General features: G+C 43.3%; 1 protein-coding gene across 3 annotated transcripts in view; it reads left to right on the top strand.

Moving 5' to 3' along the window:
• Positions 1-23,178, top strand: part of LOC139383547 (myelin transcription factor 1-like protein) — a 130,878-nt gene that overhangs the window by 103,865 nt on the left and 3,835 nt on the right. For 2 of the 3 annotated variants that reach the window (XR_011628742.1, XM_071128123.1), the window contains exons 3-15: positions 697-787; positions 2,380-2,490; positions 3,268-3,494; positions 4,061-4,326; positions 8,529-8,735; positions 12,826-12,947; positions 14,205-14,273; positions 14,506-14,568; positions 14,719-14,802; positions 17,869-18,090; positions 18,294-18,388; positions 20,851-20,954; positions 22,127-22,234. Coding sequence is in view for 2 of the 3 variants with exons in the window: in XM_071128123.1 (XP_070984224.1) it covers positions 697-787; positions 2,380-2,490; positions 3,268-3,494; positions 4,061-4,326; positions 8,529-8,735; positions 12,826-12,947; positions 14,205-14,273; positions 14,506-14,568; positions 14,719-14,802; positions 17,869-18,090; positions 18,294-18,388; positions 20,851-20,954; positions 22,127-22,225 (1,760 nt within the window). In the remaining variant the exon portion in view is untranslated. Of the gene's footprint in view, positions 1-696; positions 788-2,379; positions 2,491-3,267; positions 3,495-4,060; positions 4,327-8,528; positions 8,736-12,825; positions 12,948-14,204; positions 14,274-14,505; positions 14,569-14,718; positions 14,803-17,868; positions 18,091-18,293; positions 18,389-20,850; positions 20,955-22,126; positions 22,235-22,294; positions 22,343-23,178 lie in introns of all 3 variants that reach the window. The other variant, XM_071128124.1, reaches the window with a different exon arrangement.

The following is a 23,178-nucleotide window of genomic DNA, read 5'->3' as shown; positions in this document are numbered from 1 at the left end:
GAAACAGCCCCTTTACTTCGAACCTATTTATAGGTTTTCCCCTTTTATACATATCAGCTGGTAACTGGCAAATTGGGACAGATGGGAGGTGTTGTTAAACCATGGGCGCTGTTTTCAGTTCAAATTAGGGAGGTTTTAAGCAAGTGTTAAACAAGTGAAGTGTTCATGAATTTACCTGCAAAAAAAAGCAGAGAACCATTCACACAGATCCAATACCTGTATTTTGGTTTCAGGGTCTGTGAAAATGCAGGAATCACGACAAGCTTTTTAGGTGGCTTTTGTTTTCCCATGTGTTTTACGCCATACCCCTTTCAGATATATGAAAAGGCTGGTATAAAAATGCAGGCATGTTAAATTAGTGGGATTTTGGTTTGTGTATAAAAGGGATTTTAGATGGCTTCTTCTTCGCAATACTCTCCATCTTCAATCAACACTGATCTCAAAAGGCTATAGCAGTGAAACCAGTATGGTGGCAATAACAAACACTGTCTGCCCTTTCAGGCTGTACTGCTCTATAGGGAGGAGGAAGGAGGTCATCTCAAATTGCTGGCACAGATCCTAATGATAACGATGATGATAATACCAAGCTGCTCAACCTCTCACACACTAATGATACTGTCTGGTTGTGTGGGCTTCTAACCTTCCCTATCTCTCTCTATCGCTCTCCTGTATGTCTGTTTGTCTGTCTGTGTGAAGTCCTTGCTATGTATGAGAATGTTCTTAAGTGTCCTACACTGGGCTGCACGGGACGCGGCCATGTCAATAGCAACAGAAACTCCCACAGAAGGTGAGTCGCCCAACAGGACTGGCAGCCATCTTGGGAAATGCCAGGATTATCTGTGTTACGTCCATCTTTTGTTCAGTTTTTATTTTCTTTCTTTCCCTCCAATGACGGGTTGTTACTTTATCCTTGTTTCTTTCCTCTTTATCAATATATTTTATTTATTAAGTGTTTTACTTGACATTCATGATCATTTCTTTCACTTTGTTTATGTTCTATTTATTTTCTCAAGTGTTTATTGTTTGATTGATTTATTTTACAATTGTATCATCTACTTGCCAATAATTTTGTGTTTGTATATTGTTGCACAAATGTCACTATTTATATTGATTGCGATGGAAAAGGGGCTTACAGAAGTATTTGGCTTTGGATATCTCAGTTACCACAACCATACCTAATTATGTGGTTGCTTGTCTAAGGCTACATTTGGAGTCACGTGTGAAATGCTGTAATCCACACCTCTGATGAAAGAATCACAGATAAAGGCTTCCGGGAGAGAAGCTGTGTGTATGGGTGTTGGTATTGAGAGTGGAACTGAAATAGCCGTGTGCTCCCCTCTCCTGTCACACGGCTAGAGAGCGAGAGGTGAGAGAGAAAGAGAGAGAGGAGGGGAGCAGATCAGAGCGGGAAAGAATGAAAGGAGAGAGAAGGATGAGAATGAGTGGAGTGTCACCCACAGCAGATTTTGTGAGAGTCAGGGTGTATCAGCAGCCATTAGCACCTCTCTACCACTCTGGTAGGAGGGCTACAGACCTGGGAAGACTGGAACTCTCTCTAGCTGAGCACAGTGTCACTCACACACTGACACTCAGACAGGCATGCACACACATACTCACACACATAGACACACGGTACAGACACACACACAGACATGCACACGCTCAACTTATCAGACAGTCGTGTACACTAACACACTCACACGCACTTGCAAATCACACACACACACACACACACACCTAAATGAACACCTACTAACTGATACTCACACCTCGAGAAGACACCTCTCCCTCCACCTGCGCTGGTTCAGGGCCATGATCTGAATAACCTCTCTACTGGGACTTGAAGCCTCTTTTACACTTCACAACATTTATAAAGAAGAATTTGTGAAATTACATGTAATGATCAGAGCCTTTGTTAAATGTGGTTGATTGGCAGTATCTCAAACAGCTGTGCTGCAATAACATGTCCTTTATTAACCTTGGGAGTTTGGTGTGTGTGTTTTGGGAGGTTGTTTGGCCGGTGTGTTTGTGTGGATTGGGTAGCACGGACAGGATTGTGTGCGTGTGCAGTTGGTTTATCCTCTGAAGCCACTCAACCAAAAAAAGCAATCTGTTATAATAACCAACTGCGTTGTTGTCATTTAAAACGTTTGATGAAAATATATGATATTGGAAATTAACCAAAAATTCATTGAAAGGCAGGTAGGTAGATGGATTATCAGTTAGACAGACAGACAAACAGACACGCTGGCAAACCAGCAGGCAGACAGACAGGTGGTCAGAGATGCATTGAATGGGACCATTATATTGGTTCAGATATGATCAGCCTCACCTCCATTACTGGTTGTCATACTCATCCCCCCTCTGTTGTCCTTTCAGCCTGTCGGGGTGTCCAATCGCTGCAGCAGAGAAGCTGGCTAAAGCCCAGGAGAAGAGCATCGGGTGCGATGGCTCCTCCAAGTCTAACCAGGGCTCTGACCGAGTGCTCAGGTACTGTTCACTGCTCACCACACCACACTCAGTTTCCATAGGGACCACCTCACTGGTAGATGCAGTGTCCAACGGCCTGAATATATTAATTTAATACTTTACCAGGGTTGGGTTTCATTCAATTTCAAATTATTTTACTCTACCTGAATTTGAATGGAATTGGCCCCATTCCGGAGCACTACATTATATCCTACCTTACTATAACTCAGCTTGCATTAGTCAGTCAATGTTGGAAGGTTTTCTTAATTATTGTATTATAGATTTTCATATTTCTTTATGTCTGTTTGATTTCTTTATCTTTTGATCTCTCAGACAGTTATCGTTTGGAGACGCTCCACATTCATTTTCTTGTTTATGAAGTGAAAGCCTTTATTGGGTTTTAAAGAGCTGAATCATTTCAACAAAAGTTGTTTTGATATGCAATGGTAGATATAACATTTCTATCCAATTAGACTACATCACTAATTAAAGCTCTGATAGTTTCTAGATAAAAACATTTTTGTAAAATAATATCAGAGAAAATGCATGGCTTTAATTATGAGTTGTGTTTGGGTGAGACATTTTCAGGAAACAGCATAGACATGTAGTTTAGATGAACTTAAAGCTAAATCCAAGGATTCTCTTAGGCTAGAGTTGACTGTTGCCTTGCCTTTTCCCTTTTCTACGTTCCCCTCCCCTTTCCCTACCCCCTCTTCTCCCTTCCCCCTCCCCTCCCCTGCGTGATGTTTGGTGCCTCTGCTCTGTCCAACCTACACCCCCTCGTGGTTTATTTTCCAGGCCTATGTGCTTTGTGAAACAGCTGGAGATCCCTCAGTACGGCTACAAGAACAACGTGTCCACCAGCACGCCACGCTCCAACCTGGCCAAGGAGCTGGAGAAGTACTCCAAGACCAGCTTTGACTACAGCAGCTTCACAGACAGCAGCCATGGCAACAATGTCTACGGCAAACGGGCCATCGCACCAAAGCTCCAAGGCAGGGACACTTCTCCTAAAGGATATGATGGTACAGTCCATCTTTCTGGCACTTCAGCTTTATCTGTTACCTACTTTATTGTTGTTCAGGTAGTCAATATGAATATTGTGTCAGTAGAATAATGAATATCCTTGCTTCTGTAGTTTGGTTTATGAATGGTCTGTATTCCAAGCCTTTATTCTCCACAGATTCATTGTATTTTGTGCCGAGTCTTTCCAAATTCACCAATATTTTCACTTCCCAAAATCCTTATTGTTGAATGCATCCCCCACAGCCAAACTTGTAATGAATACTGAGGTAGAAAAAGGTGTAGATTCACACGCAGAGCGCGGCAGGTGTTTATTTCGCCTTCGCAGGAGGCAGGAATCGTGGTCACAGGCAGGCAATGGTCATACGCAGGTAGGCAATGGTCATACACAGGTAGGCAATGGTCATGCACAGGTAGGCAAACAGGCAGATGAATCAAAACATCGCAAGGTTGACAAAAAAAAAAAAAACAGAACCTTACAAAACCATTGTAAGAGTATTTCCACGCTGTGCATTTGTCTATACTTGCGGATGAACTACCCCTATCTCTGTGTGCTTGTGTCCTCCAGTCAAGCGCTACTGTAAGAACTCCAGCTCGGCGAGCAGCCCGAACAGCACCTACGCCCCCAGCAGCAGCAGTAGCAGCCTGAGCTGTGGAGGAGGGGGCGGAGGGGGGGGCAGCAGCGCCAGCTCCACCTGCAGTAAGAGCAGCTTCGACTACACCCACGACATGGAGGCTGCCCACATGGCTGCCAGGGCCATCCTCAACCTGTCCACGCGTTGCAGAGAGATGCCCCACGGCCTGGGAGGAAAACCCCAGGACCTCTGCTCTCGGGTAGGAGTTGTTTAGTGACCAACTCTTTATAAAGCCTTCAGAGCTGATACTTTTAAGTAGAATCGACATGAGATAATGGGATTGTGTGTAATGTACAATATTCGTAGGACGTGAGAGGTTGGACACTACAGGTTTTTTGTTGTTGTTGTTGACATGTAGGTTGACTTTCGGCCAACTGGAAGTATTCAAATCCGACTTGACATCCTGTGGTCTAACATAGAGTGTCATAGTATTGGTTAGACCTTTGAATGATTTCCTCGAAACACCTTCCCATCCCACTGCTAGAGGCCTTACTCTCCCAGCTCCAAGCTTCCTCTGTCCTGCCAGGTAATGTGAGCAGTGATGAGTGAGGACGATAGGGTCTCTTTAGCCACGCACACTGGCGCTCTGTTAAAGCGATATCTATGGCTGTGTCTCTCGAATGGCGCTCAGCAGGACAGCTTTATATTTTCCCTCCAGGGATCAGGTGAGGTAGATAGGGAGAACGGCGGGATGGGACGGATCGCCGCCGACACGCCGCGTGCCCAATATGTCATCAGGAGATAAGGCGCCGGTATCCCTGCATTATCAGCATGGAGACGCCGAGCAGGTAAATAGGGAGGCCTTCTGCGTGAGGTAGAACGGAGTACACTCAGCTGGCAGAAGAGCCTTAACCAATCAGGACTTCCTCTCTCTTCCTCCCTTCCTCTCTGTCCATTTCTGCTCCGTTGGCGAGACAGACAGACAGACAGACAGACAGACAGACAGACAGACAGACAGCCAGCCAGACAGACAGACAGACAGACAGACAGACAGACAGACAGACAGACAGACAGACAGACAGACAGACAGACAGACAGACAGACAGACAGACAGACAGACAGACAGACAGACAGACAGACAGATAGACAGACAGGAGGCTCCAAGGCAAAGGTAGAGACAGGAAACGTCAGGGAGATTCTCAACCTTCTTTCATCTGAACACCTCCAGTCATGTCATTGCTTTTCTTACATTGTCTGTCTTTCTTCATTTACGTCCATTCCTATCTCTCTGAGTGAAAGCGAGGGAGACTGAGGAATAATCATGAATGCTGAGAGAGAATACATTTGTTTCATTTTAGGAGCTGGAGGAGGCTGGTGGAAGTAATTTGGGGAAGCAGCCACTGACCCCTCCCGCTCTCTCTTGCCCCACCTCCTCCCAGCAACAGGGGTCCGGGGCTATCTGGGGGTCAGATGACAATCATGTGGTCCGTGAGGAAACAAACATGCTCGTTAACGCACAATGACACACATACTGTATATGCATATTAATTTGAAGCACACACATATCATGCCACATGAAAATATCTCTCTCTCTTTCCTGCTGATAGCTTTTAGCCTTGCCTCAAAGTTTCTCTCTCTTCATTCCACATGCCCATAACCATATTTGTTGGAGTGGCGGCAACGATATAGTAAATGAATATATTAATATATGAGGTATATTAAATTAATATAGGGGAAACACTGATGTCTATCTTTGGTCTACAAAGGCTGATTCTGTTTTGTCACCATAATAGCGTCAAACTCCAACGATCCTGAATCCAGTAACATATTGTCCAGAGCATGAAAAAAAAACTAGCTTGAGCTACTACAGTTGAAGTCGGAAGTTTACATACACCTTAGCCAAATACATTTGTTTTAAGAAGGTGAAATGTCAGAATAATAGTAGAGAAAATTATTTATTTCAGCTTTTATTTCTTTCATCACATTCCCAGTGGGTCAGAAGTTTACATACACTCAATTAGTATTTGGTAGCATTGCCTTTAAATTGTTTAACTTGGATCAAACGTTTTAGGTAGCCTTGTACAAGCTTCCCACTATAAGTTGGGTGAAATTTGGCCCACTCCTCCTGACAGAGCTGGTGTAACTGATTCAGGTTTGTAGTCCTCCTTGCTCGCAGAAGCTTTTTCAGTTCTGCCCATAAATGTTCTATAGGATTGTGGTCAGGGCTTGGTGACGGCCACTCCAATACCTTGACTTTATTGTCCTTAAGCCATTTTGCCACAACTTTGGAAGTATGCTTGGTGTCATTGTCCATTTGGAAGACCCATTTGCGACCAAGCTTTAACTTCCTGAGTGATGTCTTGAGTCTGGCTTTTTTATGGCGGTTTTGGAGCAGTGGCTGATTCCTTGCTGAGCGGCCTTTCAGGTTATGTCAATATAGGACTCGTTTTACTGTGGATATAGATACTTTGTACCTATTTCCTCCAACATCTTCACAAGGTCCTTTGCTGTTGTTCTGGGATTGATTTGCACTTTTCGCACCAAAGTACGTTAATCTCTAGGAGACAGAGCGCATCTCCTTCCTGAGCGGTATGACGGCTGCGTGGTCCCATGGCGTTTATACTTGCGTACTATTGTTTGTACAGATGAACGTGGTACCTTCAGGCGTTTGGAAATTGCTCCCAAGGATGAACCAGACTTGTGGAAGTCTATAAAAAAAAATCTGAGGTCTTGGCTGATTTATTTGATTTTCCCATGATGTCAAGCAAAGAGGGACTGAGTTTGAAGGTAGGCCTTGAAATACATCCACAGGTACACCTCCAATTGACTCAAATTATGTCAATTAGCCTAAGCTTCTAAAGCCATTTCTAGAATTTTCCAAGCTGTTTAAAGGCACAGTCAACTTAGTGTATGTAAACTTCTGACCCATTGGAATTGTGATACAGTGAATTACAAGTGAAATAATCTGTCTGTAAACAATTGTTGGAAAGATTACTTGTGTCATGCACAAAGTAGATGTCCTAGCCGACTTGCCAGAACTATCGTTTGTTAACAAGACATTTGTGGAGTGGTTGAAAAAAGAGGTTTAATGACTCCAACCTCAGTGTATGTAAACTTCCGACTGTATGTGTACTTTACTCATTTTATTGGAAAGGGAAGTGGGATACCTAGTCAGTTGTACAACTGAATGCCTTCAACTGAAATGTGTCTTCTGCATTTAATCCAGCCCCTCTGAATCAGAGAGGTGCGGGGGACTGCCTTAATCGACATCCAAGTCTTCGGCGCCCGGGGAACAGTGGGTTAACTGCCTTGCTCAGGGTCAAAACGACAGATTTTTACATTGTCAGCTTGAGAATTCGTTCCAGCAACCTTTCGGTTACTGGCCCAACACTGGAAGCAGACCCCAGTACCCTAACCTCTGAGCCCAGAAGACTATACAAGCATACAGTATGTGCGTCACAAAGAACCGGAACCTGGGTTTTGCTCCACTGGAACACAGGGAGACTCCAGCCTAGGGGGAGTGTCGTGTGGAATCACTGTTGAAACAGGCGTGCCTTAGCTGGAGAGGGGGAGAGGAAAATAGAGGAGAGGAGGAGATGAGAGGGGGAGTGGAGGGGGTTGGAGTGAGGGATTTTAATGAGGGCAAGGGAAGGGTGACAAATAGACATTACCCCTCCCCTCCAGCCCCCTCCAAATACAGGGCAGAATTCTACTGTGCACATGTTCACCAGATGCAATACATCAGCGGAGGCTGCTGAGGGGAGGAACACTCATATTAATGGCTAGGATGGAGTCAATAGAGTGGTATCAACCACCTGGAAACCATGTTTTGATGTGTTTGATACCATTTCATTGACTCCATTCCAGCCATGATTATGAGTCGTCCTCCCCTCAGCTGCCTCCACTGCAGTACATGGATATTCAGCTGGGAAGGAGAGGGAGGGAGCATTTTGGCTGATTATTCAAGCCTGTCTGTGTCCCTGTTTGTTGTGCGATATTTATTGTGTTTTTGGTTGACTAGCAGCAGTCCCTATGCAGCCGCCCAGCGTTGCCCTCCCGCCAACCTCTAACCCCACAGCCCAGTCTCTCTGCCCAAATCCACTCACATCACACTCAAACCAGCCAGGCCCCAATCTGCTCCCTCTGGCTGTGGAGGTTACAGACACTCTGAGGGAGGGAGGGAGAGAGAGAGAGAGAGAGAGAGAGAGAGAGAGAGAGAGAGAGATGGTGAGATTAGTGCAGGATCACTACATTTGCTCCCTTGCCCTTTACAACTGATGACCCTGTCTCTCCCACCAGTCACCATGCCTTTTTTTACCAGAAGGAAATATTTAGAGAGTTATGTAACATATATAACAGATTTTTGAGATGAATGTTGCTTTGCCTTTCTTCTCCTCCCTCTCTCCTTCCTGCTGCCCCTCCCGTCTTTCGTCCTTTCCCTGTCTATCTTCCTCCCTCCAGAACCCAGACCTAGAGGTAGATGAGAATGGGACATTAGACTTGAGTATGAAGCAGCGTCTGGGGGGTGGCGTAAGTGCGGTGCTTACCCCCCTGGAGCCCATGTCTCCCCAGCGCCAGGCTCTGATGCGTTACGGCATGGGGGATGACTGCTGGGACCTGCCGGTTGACTACGCCAAGATCAAATGCATCGACGAGGACAGCAAAGAGGTACTAAAATGTGAAGGATGATGATGCTAATGATGATCAGATGATGATGCCGATCACTCCTCTAACCTGTAACTCGGATTGTGGGATGAGGCTATCCTATCTTTCAATGACTTTCTGTCACATTAGCTTCACAGTACCTCAATACTCAAATAACGTTTACACGGCAGCATTCAAATATCCTGCATATAAACAAGCAGCTTGCATACTGTACATACATCTAACGTTACGATTCACAATGGCCTACATACAGAAGTCCCCCGCTGCATTTCAACAACACCCATCCATTTGGCAGTCCGTACAGTACCTACTGTGTTTCACATCTGTCCAACCCAAGCCATCTGTCTCCAAGGACTTTCTGTTCATTCCTTCTTGTGTAAGACTCCCATCTCATGTTGAGGTCATTTTTAACACCAGCCCAGATCTCAGGTTGAATGATTGGAAAGTCATTATTATTATTAGGAGTTCTCATGTTCATTTCCATCAGCATCACCATACAGCAGACAGAGGTAGGCTGTGTCTCTCAGCTGTTTGCCAGAATGAATTATGCAAATAAATACTGGGAGGGAATCTAAATAGCTCTTCTCGTCAAAAGACTGCAGGGAATCAGTGTGTGTGGGGGTGTATTTGTGCGTGCGGGTGCATGTGAGCGTGCCTGCGTGTGTGCCCGTTTTTACACTGTAGAGGACCTTGCAAAATGACCCAGCCCAATGCTCTTCAATATGTGCTGGATATATTTGCCTGTCTTTAGGGGCATTACTGTACACAAAGGAAAATAGATGGTTTACATCAATAGTCTTGCCCCGCCTGGCTGCCTGCACTGTAGACAAAGCCAGCCTGCAGTCAGACTCTAGCGATCTAGGACTTCACCACAGTGCCATCTAGGGTATCTGTTAAGTACAGCATTAGAACGCTCAGCCAAACTCCTAACTCTGATTCCATTGTGTTGAGGTTAATAGGCATAGGGACGCACAACATAGTGAAGCCTACTGGAGCACAACAAAGAATCTCTCTATCAGGTTTTCCTCATATAATCCTGTAAATAATCATGCAAATAGATAGCTCCAATCCTGTAATATGCAGCACTTCGTAAAAACTCCAGAGTTTCTCGTCTAAAGAGATAGTCCTGACGTTTCCAGTCTGTCGTGGTAAGAAGTCCTTTACTTCGGCAATCCTCAAAGAATGCTTTATATACACAACAGCATTTCCAGTCTCCTCATTCGGAGTCTCTTCTGTTGATTCGCAAACACTAAACAAATGGCTTAGGTGCTCCCAGGATCTCAACAGCGGTACTGTAAACAGCATTATTTCTACTTCCTGAGTGCTGCGTTCTCTCCACAGCCCAGATTGACGGTATGACAGAGCCTCCTCAACCACCACCTTGGCAGCCCGCCAGACAGGCGCAGCCATTTGCATGCAAATTGAGAGAGCAGAGTGCCATTGTGTTTTAAAGAGACCTGCTACTAAGGCTCTGAGAGTGCCAAGGCAGCTCTCTCTCTATTTCTGTATGTATGTGTGTGTGTGTGTGTGTGTGTGGGTGTGTGTGTGTGTGTGTGTGTGTGTGTGTGTGTGTGTGTGTGTGTGTGTGTGTGTGTGTGTGTGTGTGTGTGTGTGTGTGTGTGTGTGTGTGTGTGTGTGTGTGTGTGTGTGTGTGTGCGCGCGTGTGTGTGCGTGTGCGCGCGTGTGAGGCTGATAATCTGAAGGTCTGAGTAATACCTCTGGTCAACGAAGTAGGCATTCTTCCTCGCCTGTTTTTTGGGTATATGTTGTGAAACTGTTAGATATCATTTGTTATATATTACTGCACTGTCGGAGCAAGAAGCACAAGCATTTCGTTACACTCGCAATAACATCTGCAAAACACGTGTATGTGACCAAAAACATTTTATTTTATTTTAATTGTGCAGACACCAACAAATACCAACTTAGAGGGCCAATCGGTTGGTGGCACAGTCACTGGCTCGGCGAGGAAGAATGCCTACTTCCTTGACCAGAGGTATTACTCAGACCTTCAGAGGGTAGATTATCAGCCTCACACACGCACACGCACATATATATATATACAGTGCCTTGCGAAAGTATTCGGCCCCCTTGAACTTTGCGACCTTTTGCCACATTTCAGGCTTCAAACATAAAGATATAAAACTGTATTTTTTTGTGAAGAATCAACAACAAGTGGGACACAATCATGAAGTGGAACGACATTTATTGGATATTTCAAACTTTTTTAACAAATCAAAAACTGAAATATTGGGCGTGCAAAATTATTCAGCCCCTTTACTTTCAGTGCAGCAAACTCTCTCCAGAAGTTCAGTGAGGATCTCTGAATGATCCAATGTTGACCTAAATGACTAATGATGATAAATACAATCCACCTGTGTGTAATCAAGTCTCCGTATAAATGCACCTGCACTGTGATAGTCTCAGAGGTCCGTTAAAAGCGCAGAGAGCATCATGAAGAACAAGGAACACACCAGGCAGGTCCGAGATACTGTTGTGAAGAAGTTTAAAGCCGGATTTGGATACAAAAAGATTTCCCAAGCTTTAAACATCCCAAGGAGCACTGTGCAAGCAATAATATTGAAATGGAAGGAGTATCAGACCACTGCAAATCTACCAAGACCTGGCCGTCCCTCTAAACTTTCAGCTCATACAAGGAGAAGACTGATCAGAGATGCAGCCAAGAGGCCCATGATCACTCTGGATGAACTGCAGAGATCTACAGCTGAGGTGGGAGACTCTGTCCATAGGACAACAATCAGTCGTATATTGCACAAATCTGGCCTTTATGGAAGAGTGGCAAGAAGAAAGCCATTTCTTAAAGATATCCATAAAAAGTGTTGTTTAAAGTTTGCCACAAGCCACCTGGGAGACACACCAAACATGTGGAAGAAGGTGCTCTGGTCAGATGAAACCAAAATTGAACTTTTTGGCAACAATGCAAAACGTTATGTTTGGCGTAAAAGCAACACAGCTCATCACCCTGAGCACACCATCCCCACTGTCAAACATGGTGGTGGCAGCATCATGGTTTGGGCCTGCTTTTCTTCAGCAGGGACAGGGAAGATGGTTAAAATTGATGGGAAGATGGATGGAGCCAAATACAGGACCATTCTGGAAGAAAACCTGATGGAGTCTGCAAAAGACCTGAGACTGGGACGGAGATTTGTCTTCCAACAAGACAATGATCCAAAACATAAATCAAAATCTACAATGGAATGGTTCAAAAATAAACATATCCAGGTGTTAGAATGGCCAAGTCAAAGTCCAGACCTGAATCCAATCGAGAATCTGTGGAAAGAACTGAAAACTGTTGTTCACAAATGCTCTCCATCCAACCTCACTGAGCTCGAGCTGTTTTGCAAGGAGGAATGGGAAAAAATGTCAGTCTCTCGATGTGCAAAACTGATAGAGACATACCCCAAGCGACTTACAGCTGTAATCGCAGCAAAAGGTGGCGCTACAAAGTATTAACTTAAGGGGGCTGAATAATTTTGCACGCCCAATTTTTCAGTTTTTGATTGTAAAAAAAGTTTGAAATATCCAATAAATGTCGTTCCACTTCATGATTGTGTCCCACTTGTTGTTGATTCTTCACAAAAAAATACAGTGGCAAAAGGTCGCAAAGTTCAAGGGGGCCGAATACTTTCGCAAGGCACTGTATATATACATGTATGTCAGAGCAGCATTGGACTAAGATAGTTGTGCCCCTCTTCTAGCCTGCTGGTGGCCCAGGGACGGCTTTAAACTGTAGCCTGATGGACCATGCTACCCATGCCCTCTGTCACCCACAGTGCAACTCCACAGATAGTTGGTCTGTCAGAGCTGTCAGTGTCAATCCATATTCCCCCTCCTTCCACGCCATCTTTCTGACTGTGTGTATCTCCCTTTGTCTCTCTTTGTCACTCTCTCTCTCCTCTTTTCTGTCTCTTTCTCTCTCTCTCTCTCTCTCTCTCTCTCTCTCTTTCTCTCTCTCTCGTCCCTCTCTCTTGTTCACCCTCTCGCCCCAATCTCTCTCGTTCCCCCTCTCTTTCTCGCCCATCCCTTGCTCTCATCCACTCTTTCTCTCACCTAAATCCCCTTCATCATCTAGCCTGATGACCTGGATCCGTTCCGGGATCTGCTGGGGGAGCGAGGTTACTCTGGTGACGTCACCATGCACAGCCCCAAGCCCAAGTACGCCCAGTGCAAGGAGAGCAAGAAGGACCTGATAACGTAAGACTGACCTGCATGGGATATGTGTGTGCGTGTTTGTCACAGGAGGTTGGGGGCACCTTAATTATGGAAGGTGGCATCATGGAAATGGCTGAAGCAGAATAAGTGGAATGTATCAAATACATCATTCCATTTGCTCCGTTCTGGACAGTATTATGAGCCGTCCTCCCCTCAGCAGCCTCCTGTGGAGTGTGTGCCACCACTCCGCTCAGCTCCACTCCCCCTGCTGCCATCTGCTTTTCACCCCCTCCGTCTTTGCTTTCCCTTCTTTTTTGTCTCTGTTCTTTTCCTTAGCTTCAAAGGAACCACCCACCTCTTCTCCTTGGCATGCTACATTTGCAGCGCACATTTCTGCCAGCTTTTCATTTGATCCACAGCTCTTCAGCCAGTGTATTGATGGCTTCTTATGCTTCTCTTACGTTGATGATTTATTGTAATAAAACATCAGTACCTCTTCATGTTGCAGCTGCGCCCTAGAACGGGGTCCAAAACAAACCATTTTTGCAGACAGTGAAGCTAAACTGAAAACAATGAAAAACAAATCCGCCATCAAGAAAGACACAAACAAACCTTCTAGGTCTTTATTTTATGTTCCTTTCGTCATGGTTTCATTGTGTCTATTTCTCTGGTGACAGATGCCCAGCCCCTGGGAGTGACGGGAGAGGTCACGTGACTGTCGATTACGAGTCACATAGAAGGTGTGACTTCATTTTCTCCTGGTGGAATAAGTCTCTAGGATTTATTGTTTTCAGCTTACCTCGACTATGCTGTCAGACTAATGCAGCCAGAATGCACATCTCTGTGTTGACCTTTTGAGTACAAGTACAGTATCATCATGGTACACATAGGCCTACCAGATACCCAATAATTGTGTCAAGGAATCTAGCCAATGAACTTACAGAGCATGTAAACAAAGCTTTGTGTTCTACACAGGCTATCACTCAGAGTTAACACTTTTTAATTACTGACCCAAATTCCCCCCTGCACTCGCATCATGGCTTTCTTGCAATTCCAGTCTGTGTGTCAGTGTCAGTGTGTGTGTGTGTGTGTGTGTGTGTGTGTGTGTGTGTGTGTGTGTGTGTGTGTGTGTGTGTGTGTGTGTGTGTGTGTGTGTGTGTGTGTGTGTGTGTGTGTGTGTGTGTGTGCGCGTGTACAGTATGTACCCCCATGTTGTATAGTATGTGTCTCTGTCATCATGTTTCAACGGTGGGTACTCTCTCTTGTTTGCCTCACTAACGTTGTCCTGGTATCTTTCAGTCTCTCTGGCTGTCCTTTAGCTGACAAAAGCATTCGAAGTATGATGGCCACCAACTCACAAGAGCTCAAGTAAGGCGTGAGATGTTTCAGTCTTATTTTTCTTTCCGCTTTTTTTGATATATTGTGAAAAAGGTATCATTTATCAAACAGGTTTTAGTACCTCAGACAAAGCTAATACACTCCACTGACTGTTACGGTGAAATACATTATAGATGTGGTACAGAATGGGTGTGTTTTTGAGTGTGTCCCTCAAGACCTGTTGATTATTGTAGGCCCTGATTCGCTGTGCTTTCTGTCCCAGGTGCCCGACACCGGGGTGCGATGGTTCTGGGCATAATACTGGCAACTACGCATCACACAGAAGGTAAATATATACACACACACACACCTGTAGTTCATCACACAGAAGGTAAATACACTCACACACCTGTAGTTCATCACACAGGCAGTAGACTGGACAAAGTTCTCTGTGTCTGTAATATCTGTCATTGACGTGGTTGCCTTTCCTCTGCAGTCTATCAGGGTGTCCTCGGGCCAGGAAGAGTGGGATCAAGATCACACACAGTAAAGAGGACAAGGAGGACCAGGAGCCCATCAGGTAGAGTTAGCCTGCCATGAATGAGACACAGTCTCCCAGTGTTTGAGTGTTCCCAAACACCTCTCAAAGACTTAGGGAACTACAGAGCTCACTCATTTTCTAGATGCCCTCAACCAATGACATTTGATGCCTTTAACAGACTCTTAGTGTTCTTTACACAACATTTTAACAGATTAGATTGAAACAGAGCTGAGAAACCCCCAGTCTACCATGGTTTTAGAAGGAGGGCTGTCCTGCAGAGGGATCTGCCTTGTTGGCATCACATAGAGATACAGAGGCCACTAGCTGAGACAGAGAATGATCCGGATTCTACCTAAATCCTCCCATTGATTTCTCTGTGGTGCTGAGAGGAAACCAACGCCCTGGCCTGTCCGTGCGTCAGTCTGTCTGTCTCACACGGTCAGCCAAGCCCAAAGAGGCAGGGACGCTTTCCGAAACATCTATCTTCACTAAAACAGCCTAAAATGAGCACTGGCTGGTGGAGAAAAGTTCTAGGACTTTCTGAAAGCATTTGGAACTGTGTTGCGGTTTGGACCAGTTTTTTCTGCGTTATTTCAGGGAAGAGGAAGAGATTCTGACTGTTTCTGGAAGTAGAATAAGCCTGATTGATAGATTAATAAAAACCAAGGGGAGTTGTAACCATAATCCATTGGGGGAAAATGATGTGTTGAAACATTTGCAGCTTCACTGCATCTGATTAGCCATAGTGCTGACTGCTGATTTAACGTTGACTCACTTTAATCTGTGTCAGTGCGATAAACTGCCATAGGGACAGATTAGACCAGATTTAAGGTGTTTTTATTTCTATTTAAGTTGGAGTGATTATATATACAGTTGAAGTCAGAAGTTTACATACGCCTTAGCCAAATACATTTTAACTCAGTTTTTCCACAATTCCTGACATTTAATCCTAGTAAAAATTCCCTGTCTTAGGTCAGTTAGGATCACCACTTTATTTTTAGAATGTGAAATGTCAGAAAAAGAGTAGAGAGAATGATTTATTCAGCTTTTATTTCTATCATCACATTCCCAGTGGGTCAGAAGTTTACATACTCTCAATTAGTATTTGGTAACATTGCCTTTAAACGTTTTGGGTAGCCTTGTACAAGCTTCCCACAATAAGTTGGGTGAATTTTGGCCCACTCCTCCTGACAGAGCTTTTGATACTGAGTCAGGTTTGTAGTCCTCCTTGCTCGCACAAGCTTTTTCAGTTCTGCCCACAAATGTTCTATAGGATTGAGGTCAGGGCTTTGTGATGGCCACTCCAATGCCTTGACTTGGTTGTCCTTAAGCCATTTTGCCACAACGTTGGAAGTATATTTGGTGTCATTGTCCATTTGGAAGACCCATTTGCGACCAAACTTGAACTTCCTGACTGATGTCTTGAGATGTTGCTTCAATATATCCACATAATTGTCTTTCCTCATGATGCCATCTATTTTGTGAAGTGCACCAGTCCCTCTTGCAGCAAAGCACCCCCACAACATGATGCTGCCACCCCGTGCTTCACGGTTGGGATGGTGTTCGTCGGCTTGTAAGCCTCCCCTTTTTTCCTCCAAACATAACGGTGGTCCTTATGGCCAAACAGTTCTATTTTTGTTTCATCAGACCAGAGGACATTTCTCCAAAAAGTACGATCCTTGTACCCATGTGCAGTTGCAAACCACAGTCGTTTTTTTTATGGCACCTTTGGAGCAGTGGCTTCTTCCTTGCTGAGCGGCCTTTCAGGTTATGTCGATATAAGACTCGTTTTACTGTGGATATTGTAAAGGGTAACTGGTGGCAGGTAAGTCAGACGCAGGAGAGCAGAAATAGGTAGTAGCCGGAGCAGTTTAATCCAAAAACTAACGGCATAAAAATACAACAGAATATGGGTACAAAAACCCCCTACGCGCTCCAGTAAACCTATGCACAAGCACTTACAACAAGCAATTCCAAATACATGGGGGGGAACAGACATGGGTTAAATACACAACAAATAATGAGGGAACTGGAAACCAGGTGTGTAGGAAAACAAGACAAAACAAATGGAAAATTAAAAATGGATTGACGATGGCTAGAAGACCGGTGATGCCGACCGCCGAACGCCGCCCGAACAAGGAGAGGTGACAGATATTGATATTTTTTATATTTACCTGTTTCCTCCAGCATCTTCACAAGGTTCTTTGCTGTTGTTCTGCGATTGATTTGCACTTTTCGCAGGAAAGTATGTTCATCTCTAGGAGACAGAACGCATCTCCTTCCTAAGCGGTATGACGGCTGCGTGGTCCCATGGTGTTTATACTTGCATACTAATGTTTGCACAGATTAATGTGGTACCTTCAGGCATTTTGGAAATTTCATCCAAGGATGAATTAGACTTGTGGAGGTCTCCAATTTGTTTTCTGAGGTGTTGGCTGATTTGATTTTCCCATGATGTCAAGCAAAGAGGCACTAAGTTTGAAGGTAGGCCTTGAAATACATCCACAGGTACACCTCCAATTGACTCAAATGATGTCAATTAGCCTATCAGAAGTTTCTAAAGCCATAACATAATTTTCTGGAATTTTCCAAGCTGTTTAAAGGCACAGTCAACTTAGTGTATGTAAACTTCTGACCCACTGGAATTGTGATACAGTGAATTATAAATGAAATCATATGTCTGAAACAATTGTTGGAAAGATTACTTGTGTCATGCACAAAGTAGATGTCCTAACCGACTTGCCAAAACTATAGTTTATTAACAAGACATTTGTGGAGTGGTTGAAAAATGAGTTTAATTGATTCCAATATAAGTGTATGTAAACTTCCGACATCAACTGTATGTATTATCCCATTATGCATACTGGTACTCAAAGCAATGTCTGCATTCTATTCTGTAATGATATTTCAATAAATATAGGCACCCATGAAACTACATGTGTCCAACTTTACATTACATAGACCATATGGCATTGCAATAACTATGTAATTACACAATTCTTCCTGACAATTTATCCTGATCAGGAAAAACTCTAGGCTCTTGTCAGAAAGAAACTCTAGTCCCTGGTTATTAGAATAACCACAGCATCCCTCTGCAATCAACAGATGTCCGGTCCCGGGTTGTGATGGTCAGGGTCACGTGACGGGGAAGTACGCGTCTCACCGCAGCGCGTCGGGCTGCCCCCTAGCTGCCAAGCGGCAGAAGGACGGCTACATGAACGGCTCCCAGTTCACATGGAAGGCTGGGAAGACAGACGGAATGTCCTGTCCCACCCCAGGCTGTGACGGCTCAGGCCACGTCAGTGGGAGCTTCCTCACGCACCGGAGGTGGGTCTGCGTCCTGAATCAATATTCCATAATGCATCCTCTCTTTATCCCTTCCCTGATGTATTCACTGTTCTGACATTACAGGCTTTGTGAAAGCTATGTCGTGGAGACAATGCTTTCACCTATCCAGTCAGGTTGTGCGTGTGTGTCTAAATAAAATATGTACTATTTGTGTGTAACTATTTTCTCATCTGTTCCTCTAGTTTGTCAGGCTGTCCGCGTGCGACGTCTGCCATGAAAAAAGCCAGACTGTCTGGACTGTCTGAAATGCTAACGATAAAACAGCGCACCAGCAATGGTAATGACCGTCATACACACAATGGAGCCAATCAGGAGAGTGTATGTGTAATGAGCTTCTGAGTGGAATCCCAATCTAATATAAAGAGCCAATCAGGAATGTGTATGCGTAATGAACTCCAAAATCTAATCCCAATCTGAAACAAAGTGTCCAGGATTGTCATACAGCAATCACAGAAATCCATACAGCCTATGAGCTAGCAAGCACGCCTGTGACAATTAGGCTATTCATAGATGCGGTAAAGGAGTCAATGGAACACTGATGTTCAATGACCAGATTGGCTTACATTCAACAAATCTGTTCTCGCAAAGTGGATATTAGTCAAATCCGTCATTATTTATGTAGTGTAACAGGCCCACAAATTCGCTGCATTACATGTAGAAGTGGTCCCTTTTCAGGTTTAGAACAAGTGACTGCTAAATGCTAACTCCCCTTTGTATAAACTGGTTAGCATAGCTAGCATACAGAAATCATTGATTGTTGTCAAAGTTGTTTTTAACTGTAATGCAGTTGATTGGTTGATATCCATACAAGCATTATATTTTTACCACAACATATTGTGAAATACACATATAAACAATAGCCTAAATGTAGACACATTTTGCTGGTGGGCAATGAAGGTCACTTGAGATCTTTCCCCCACGGCCCTTTCCCTAACGCGTTTCCATGGCAATTCCATTGTTTTTGTCGAGTTCAACTTCTTTACCAAAGATTTTTATAACTAAACCTCATTGTTCTATCTGTGTCTTTACAACATCTAAGGGTTGCACCTCCGCCATTTGGTCATGTCGTTGCCATTGTTGTCAACGTTCTACAGAAGCTGCAGACATATTAATGCCCAAAAGCAGAAATGGGGTTAATGACTGTTTTGTCTAAAATAGATGACATTGCTAAAGTAGGCAACTATTTAGTTGGAAACAACTTTGCAATCAACATCATGTCATCAAATGTACTTTAGACAGATGGAAATGTTGTCATTAGCTAGCAAAGTTAGTCAAAAATAGCTAGAAATGCTAACGTTAGCTAGCTAAAATCCGGTGGTCTCCTCTCAATCTAAGCTACGTAGCTAATGTTATAATGCATCTAATCTAAATTAATCTGGCAACAAAAAATGATGGCAAAAGGATATCCTACTAACTATTTGCCATCTTTAGAAATGTATTTTTTTTAAATAATATATATATGTTTTTCTTTCTGAATTTTTTCTACATTCCAGAAAAAAAGAAAGAAAAACCGTACACATACAAACGACAACTCACAGACACCCACAAACAATGACCACATCTCCTATGCCCAGACCTGAATCTTCACACCCCCATCCCTAGTGCCTGCATTATTGTTTGTCACTTATTCTTCAATTGTACCAATTTATTTTTCTCAGTCGCCCATGCTATTTCAATATTTCAGTAATATATAATTTGAATTTTACACTGTCAATGATGGCGCAATGGTTGATTTCCAAGTTTTTACTAAATGTTTTTAAAAAATGGTGATGAGAAAAAAATCGTCCAGCCCATTGTGTATCTCATTACCCTCCCATATGTCATGTCTTGAAATACGCAGACAGATTTATTAAAAGTAAGTTTACATTGTAATACTTCTGACAGTCAACTTTCTAGCTCCGCCCACAATATCCGAACTTTATAGCATTCCCAGAAAGCATGGATTATTGAGTCATTATTAGTTTTACACTTGAGACATGACTCTACCATTGTGCTGTAGAATTTGTGAATTTTGTCTCTAGTATAATAAATTCTGTACATTAGTTCATACTGGATAAAGCGTACATTTTCATTAACTGTAATTTTGTTAGTTTATGCTCCAACTTTCGCACCATATATGTGCAAACATCAGCTCTTTTGAAATCTTGGTTCCAATCATTTGTTTTTTTCTAAGAGATTGTTAGTTGGATATGCTTTCTGCAAGGTTTTGTAGATCTTCCCGATCATATGAACATTCTGTTCTGACTCAAATAAGATTCCCTCAAGGTTTCTCTGATGTCCAAAAGATTTCAAAATTCCGTGATGCTGTATGCAACTTTTAAGTTGCATGTATTTGAAACTATCTACGTTGATCAGTGCAAAATTACTCTTTAATTCTGTCATGGAAATAAATGTATTTCCTGTTACCTAGATATTTACGGTTTCTGTGCCTTTAGTTTTCCACGTGGGCCATTTATCGATGAATTTTGAAAAGCTATCTAAGGATTATTCTATGAGGTTGTGTGTCATTCTCTATTTCCAAGCCACTGTAATGCACTTGGAGTAGAATGGAGCAGAATGCTCAGTCGGGCATCAGTCTTCAAATGAATGTTCAAAACAATATTGTGACGGAATGTGCAACCCTCTGCCTCTATCACACTCTCATTCACTCACCACACTGACAGATTCTTTGAAGTATTTTGTTGGGCTTGGAGTGGGTGGCAGTTATCTAATAATCGTTCACTGTATTATCTTTTGAAGGAATCGAGAATGAGGAAGAGATTAAACAGCTGGATGAAGAAATCAAAGATTTAAGTGAATCTAATTCACAAGTGGAGGCAGATATGATCAAACTTAGAACACAGGTAGGTCAGTACTAGTACCACGTCATTTGTTGACTTGAATATTTGACTCATTTCATGCTTACCGTTCAGTTTCTACCCATTGTGGCACACCATTCTGCTATCGTCAGTGCTCCTAGACTCTAAGTGTGTATTTCTAGCACAGCGTACACCTAAATTAATCTACCCCCTGCTAAAGCACTCACAAGAAAAGGGACTCCAGTTTTGGAAAAATCTGTCCAATCGTCATACATGATCTACCATCAGTGAGACACATCCTAGCATATCTCACATCTGGGAGAATGCGGTTTAACAAAGTGGGGCATTCCTAATTATAAAGCACTTTTCCTCTGGGGCCCCCTGCATGCCAAACATTGAAAAATAGAGAGCGCATAATCACTCCCAGCCAATAAAGAGGAACACCCAGTCCACAAAAACATCCTACAGCTCCATTAGAAAGAGAACAGGGGCAACAGCTTCACAGCTAGTATAATAGGATTTCTATACAACTATGTGTGTATGTGATCTGCAGAAGCTAAAATTAAATATTAAGAATGTATCAAACACTCCTTTCCAGTCCAGGATGGAAGGAACGGAAAGAGCTTCACAATATGTTCAAATACAATACTTTTTGATAATGCATGCAAGTTTGATCTCACTTTGGAAATACAGGCTGTATTCTAACCTGTAGTAGACTTTTGGACCTCAAACATTTGAGCACAACAGTGCATTGGAGGCACATCCCTCTGAGCAAAAAGTGGTTGAATCAACATTGTTTTCACATCATAAAAAATAAAAAAATCTACTTGATGACGTTGGATCAACATTGAAAAGTGATAGGATTTGCAAAAAGTCACCAATGTAAGGAAGTTGTGTATATTTATTTTCACAACTTTTGAACTTAAACCAATGACAAAGTAAAAAGTTTGGTTGATTTCATGTTGAATTTACATTAGTTGACAACACAACTAAATGTAAATCAAAACTAGACGTTGAAATGACGTCTGTGCTCAGTGGGACGGCATATTTGTGCTAAAATTGAGTTTGATGCATGTGTTGGAATACCCCACAGAATTTGAAGCACATCTGTGTGATTGTCAGTGTGTTGAATTGCAACTGTCCATGCTTGCCCATTGCTCTTCACATATGTTGCTCTGTTGCGGTTACATCCATCTCTCCGTGTGATGATGCCATAGACATGGCTGCACGCCAGCCAATCAGCCGTGAGTTGTGGCGTGTCTGAGGTGTGCCGCTGCCCGTGGTATGTGAACTGCACCCTGTGTGCTCCGCTGTAACCACCACAGGTAAAAACCACCACCTTTACCGTAACCCTCTTCTTCTCTCACACTCCCTCCCTTCCCTAGATTACCACAATGGAGTCTAATCTGAAGTCAATAGAGGAAGAAAACAAGGTGATTGAACAGCAAAATGAATCTCTCCTGCATGAGCTGGCAGGTCTCAGCCAGACACTGATTAACAGTTTAGCTAATATCCAGCTCCCTCACATGGTAAGGGAACACCAAGAACAACAACCTGGCGAGTTCCTATAAGCAAACATACTGTAGCATATGAATCAATTCATTTATATACTCATCTATGTACAGTATTTCTCTATTCATTATTTGCATTTCTGTGAAGCCCTTAAGGACCAAGTTTGTCCATGCTGAGTTGAGCTGGAGCTTAAAGCCTAGATTAATGGGAAATAGGTTATTGCTAATTTTAGCCAAACTGAAATGGGGAGGTTTTACAGCGCCTTCGGAAGGTATTCAGACCCGTTGCCTTTTTACACATTTTGTTAGGTTACAGCATTATTCTAAAATTTCCTCAGCAATCTACACACAATACCCAATAATGACAAAGCTAAAATTGCTTTTTAGAAAATGTTGCTAATTAAAAACAAAAAACAGAAATACCTTATTTTCACAAGTATTCAGACCCTTTTCTATAGGACTCGAAATTGAGCTCAGGTGCGTTCTGTTTCCATTGGTCATCCTTGAGATGTTTCTACAACTTGATTGGAGATGATTTGGAAAGGCACACACGTGTCTATATAAGATCCCACAGTTGACAGTGCATATCAGAGCAAAAACCAAGCCATGAGGTCGAAGGAATTGTCTGTGGACCTCCGAGACAGTATTGTGTTGAGGCACAGATCTGGGGAAGGGTACCAAAATATGTATGCAACACAGTGGCCTCTATCATTCTTATATGGAAGAAGGTTGGAACCACCAAGACTCTTCCTAGAGCT

Source organism: Oncorhynchus clarkii, chromosome 25, assembly GCF_045791955.1.
Source record: "Oncorhynchus clarkii lewisi isolate Uvic-CL-2024 chromosome 25, UVic_Ocla_1.0, whole genome shotgun sequence".
In the NCBI taxonomy this organism is placed as follows: domain Eukaryota; kingdom Metazoa; phylum Chordata; class Actinopteri; order Salmoniformes; family Salmonidae; genus Oncorhynchus; species Oncorhynchus clarkii.
The sequence above is the reverse complement of the archived record's forward strand: the minus strand, read 5'-3'. Positions and strand labels throughout refer to the sequence as shown.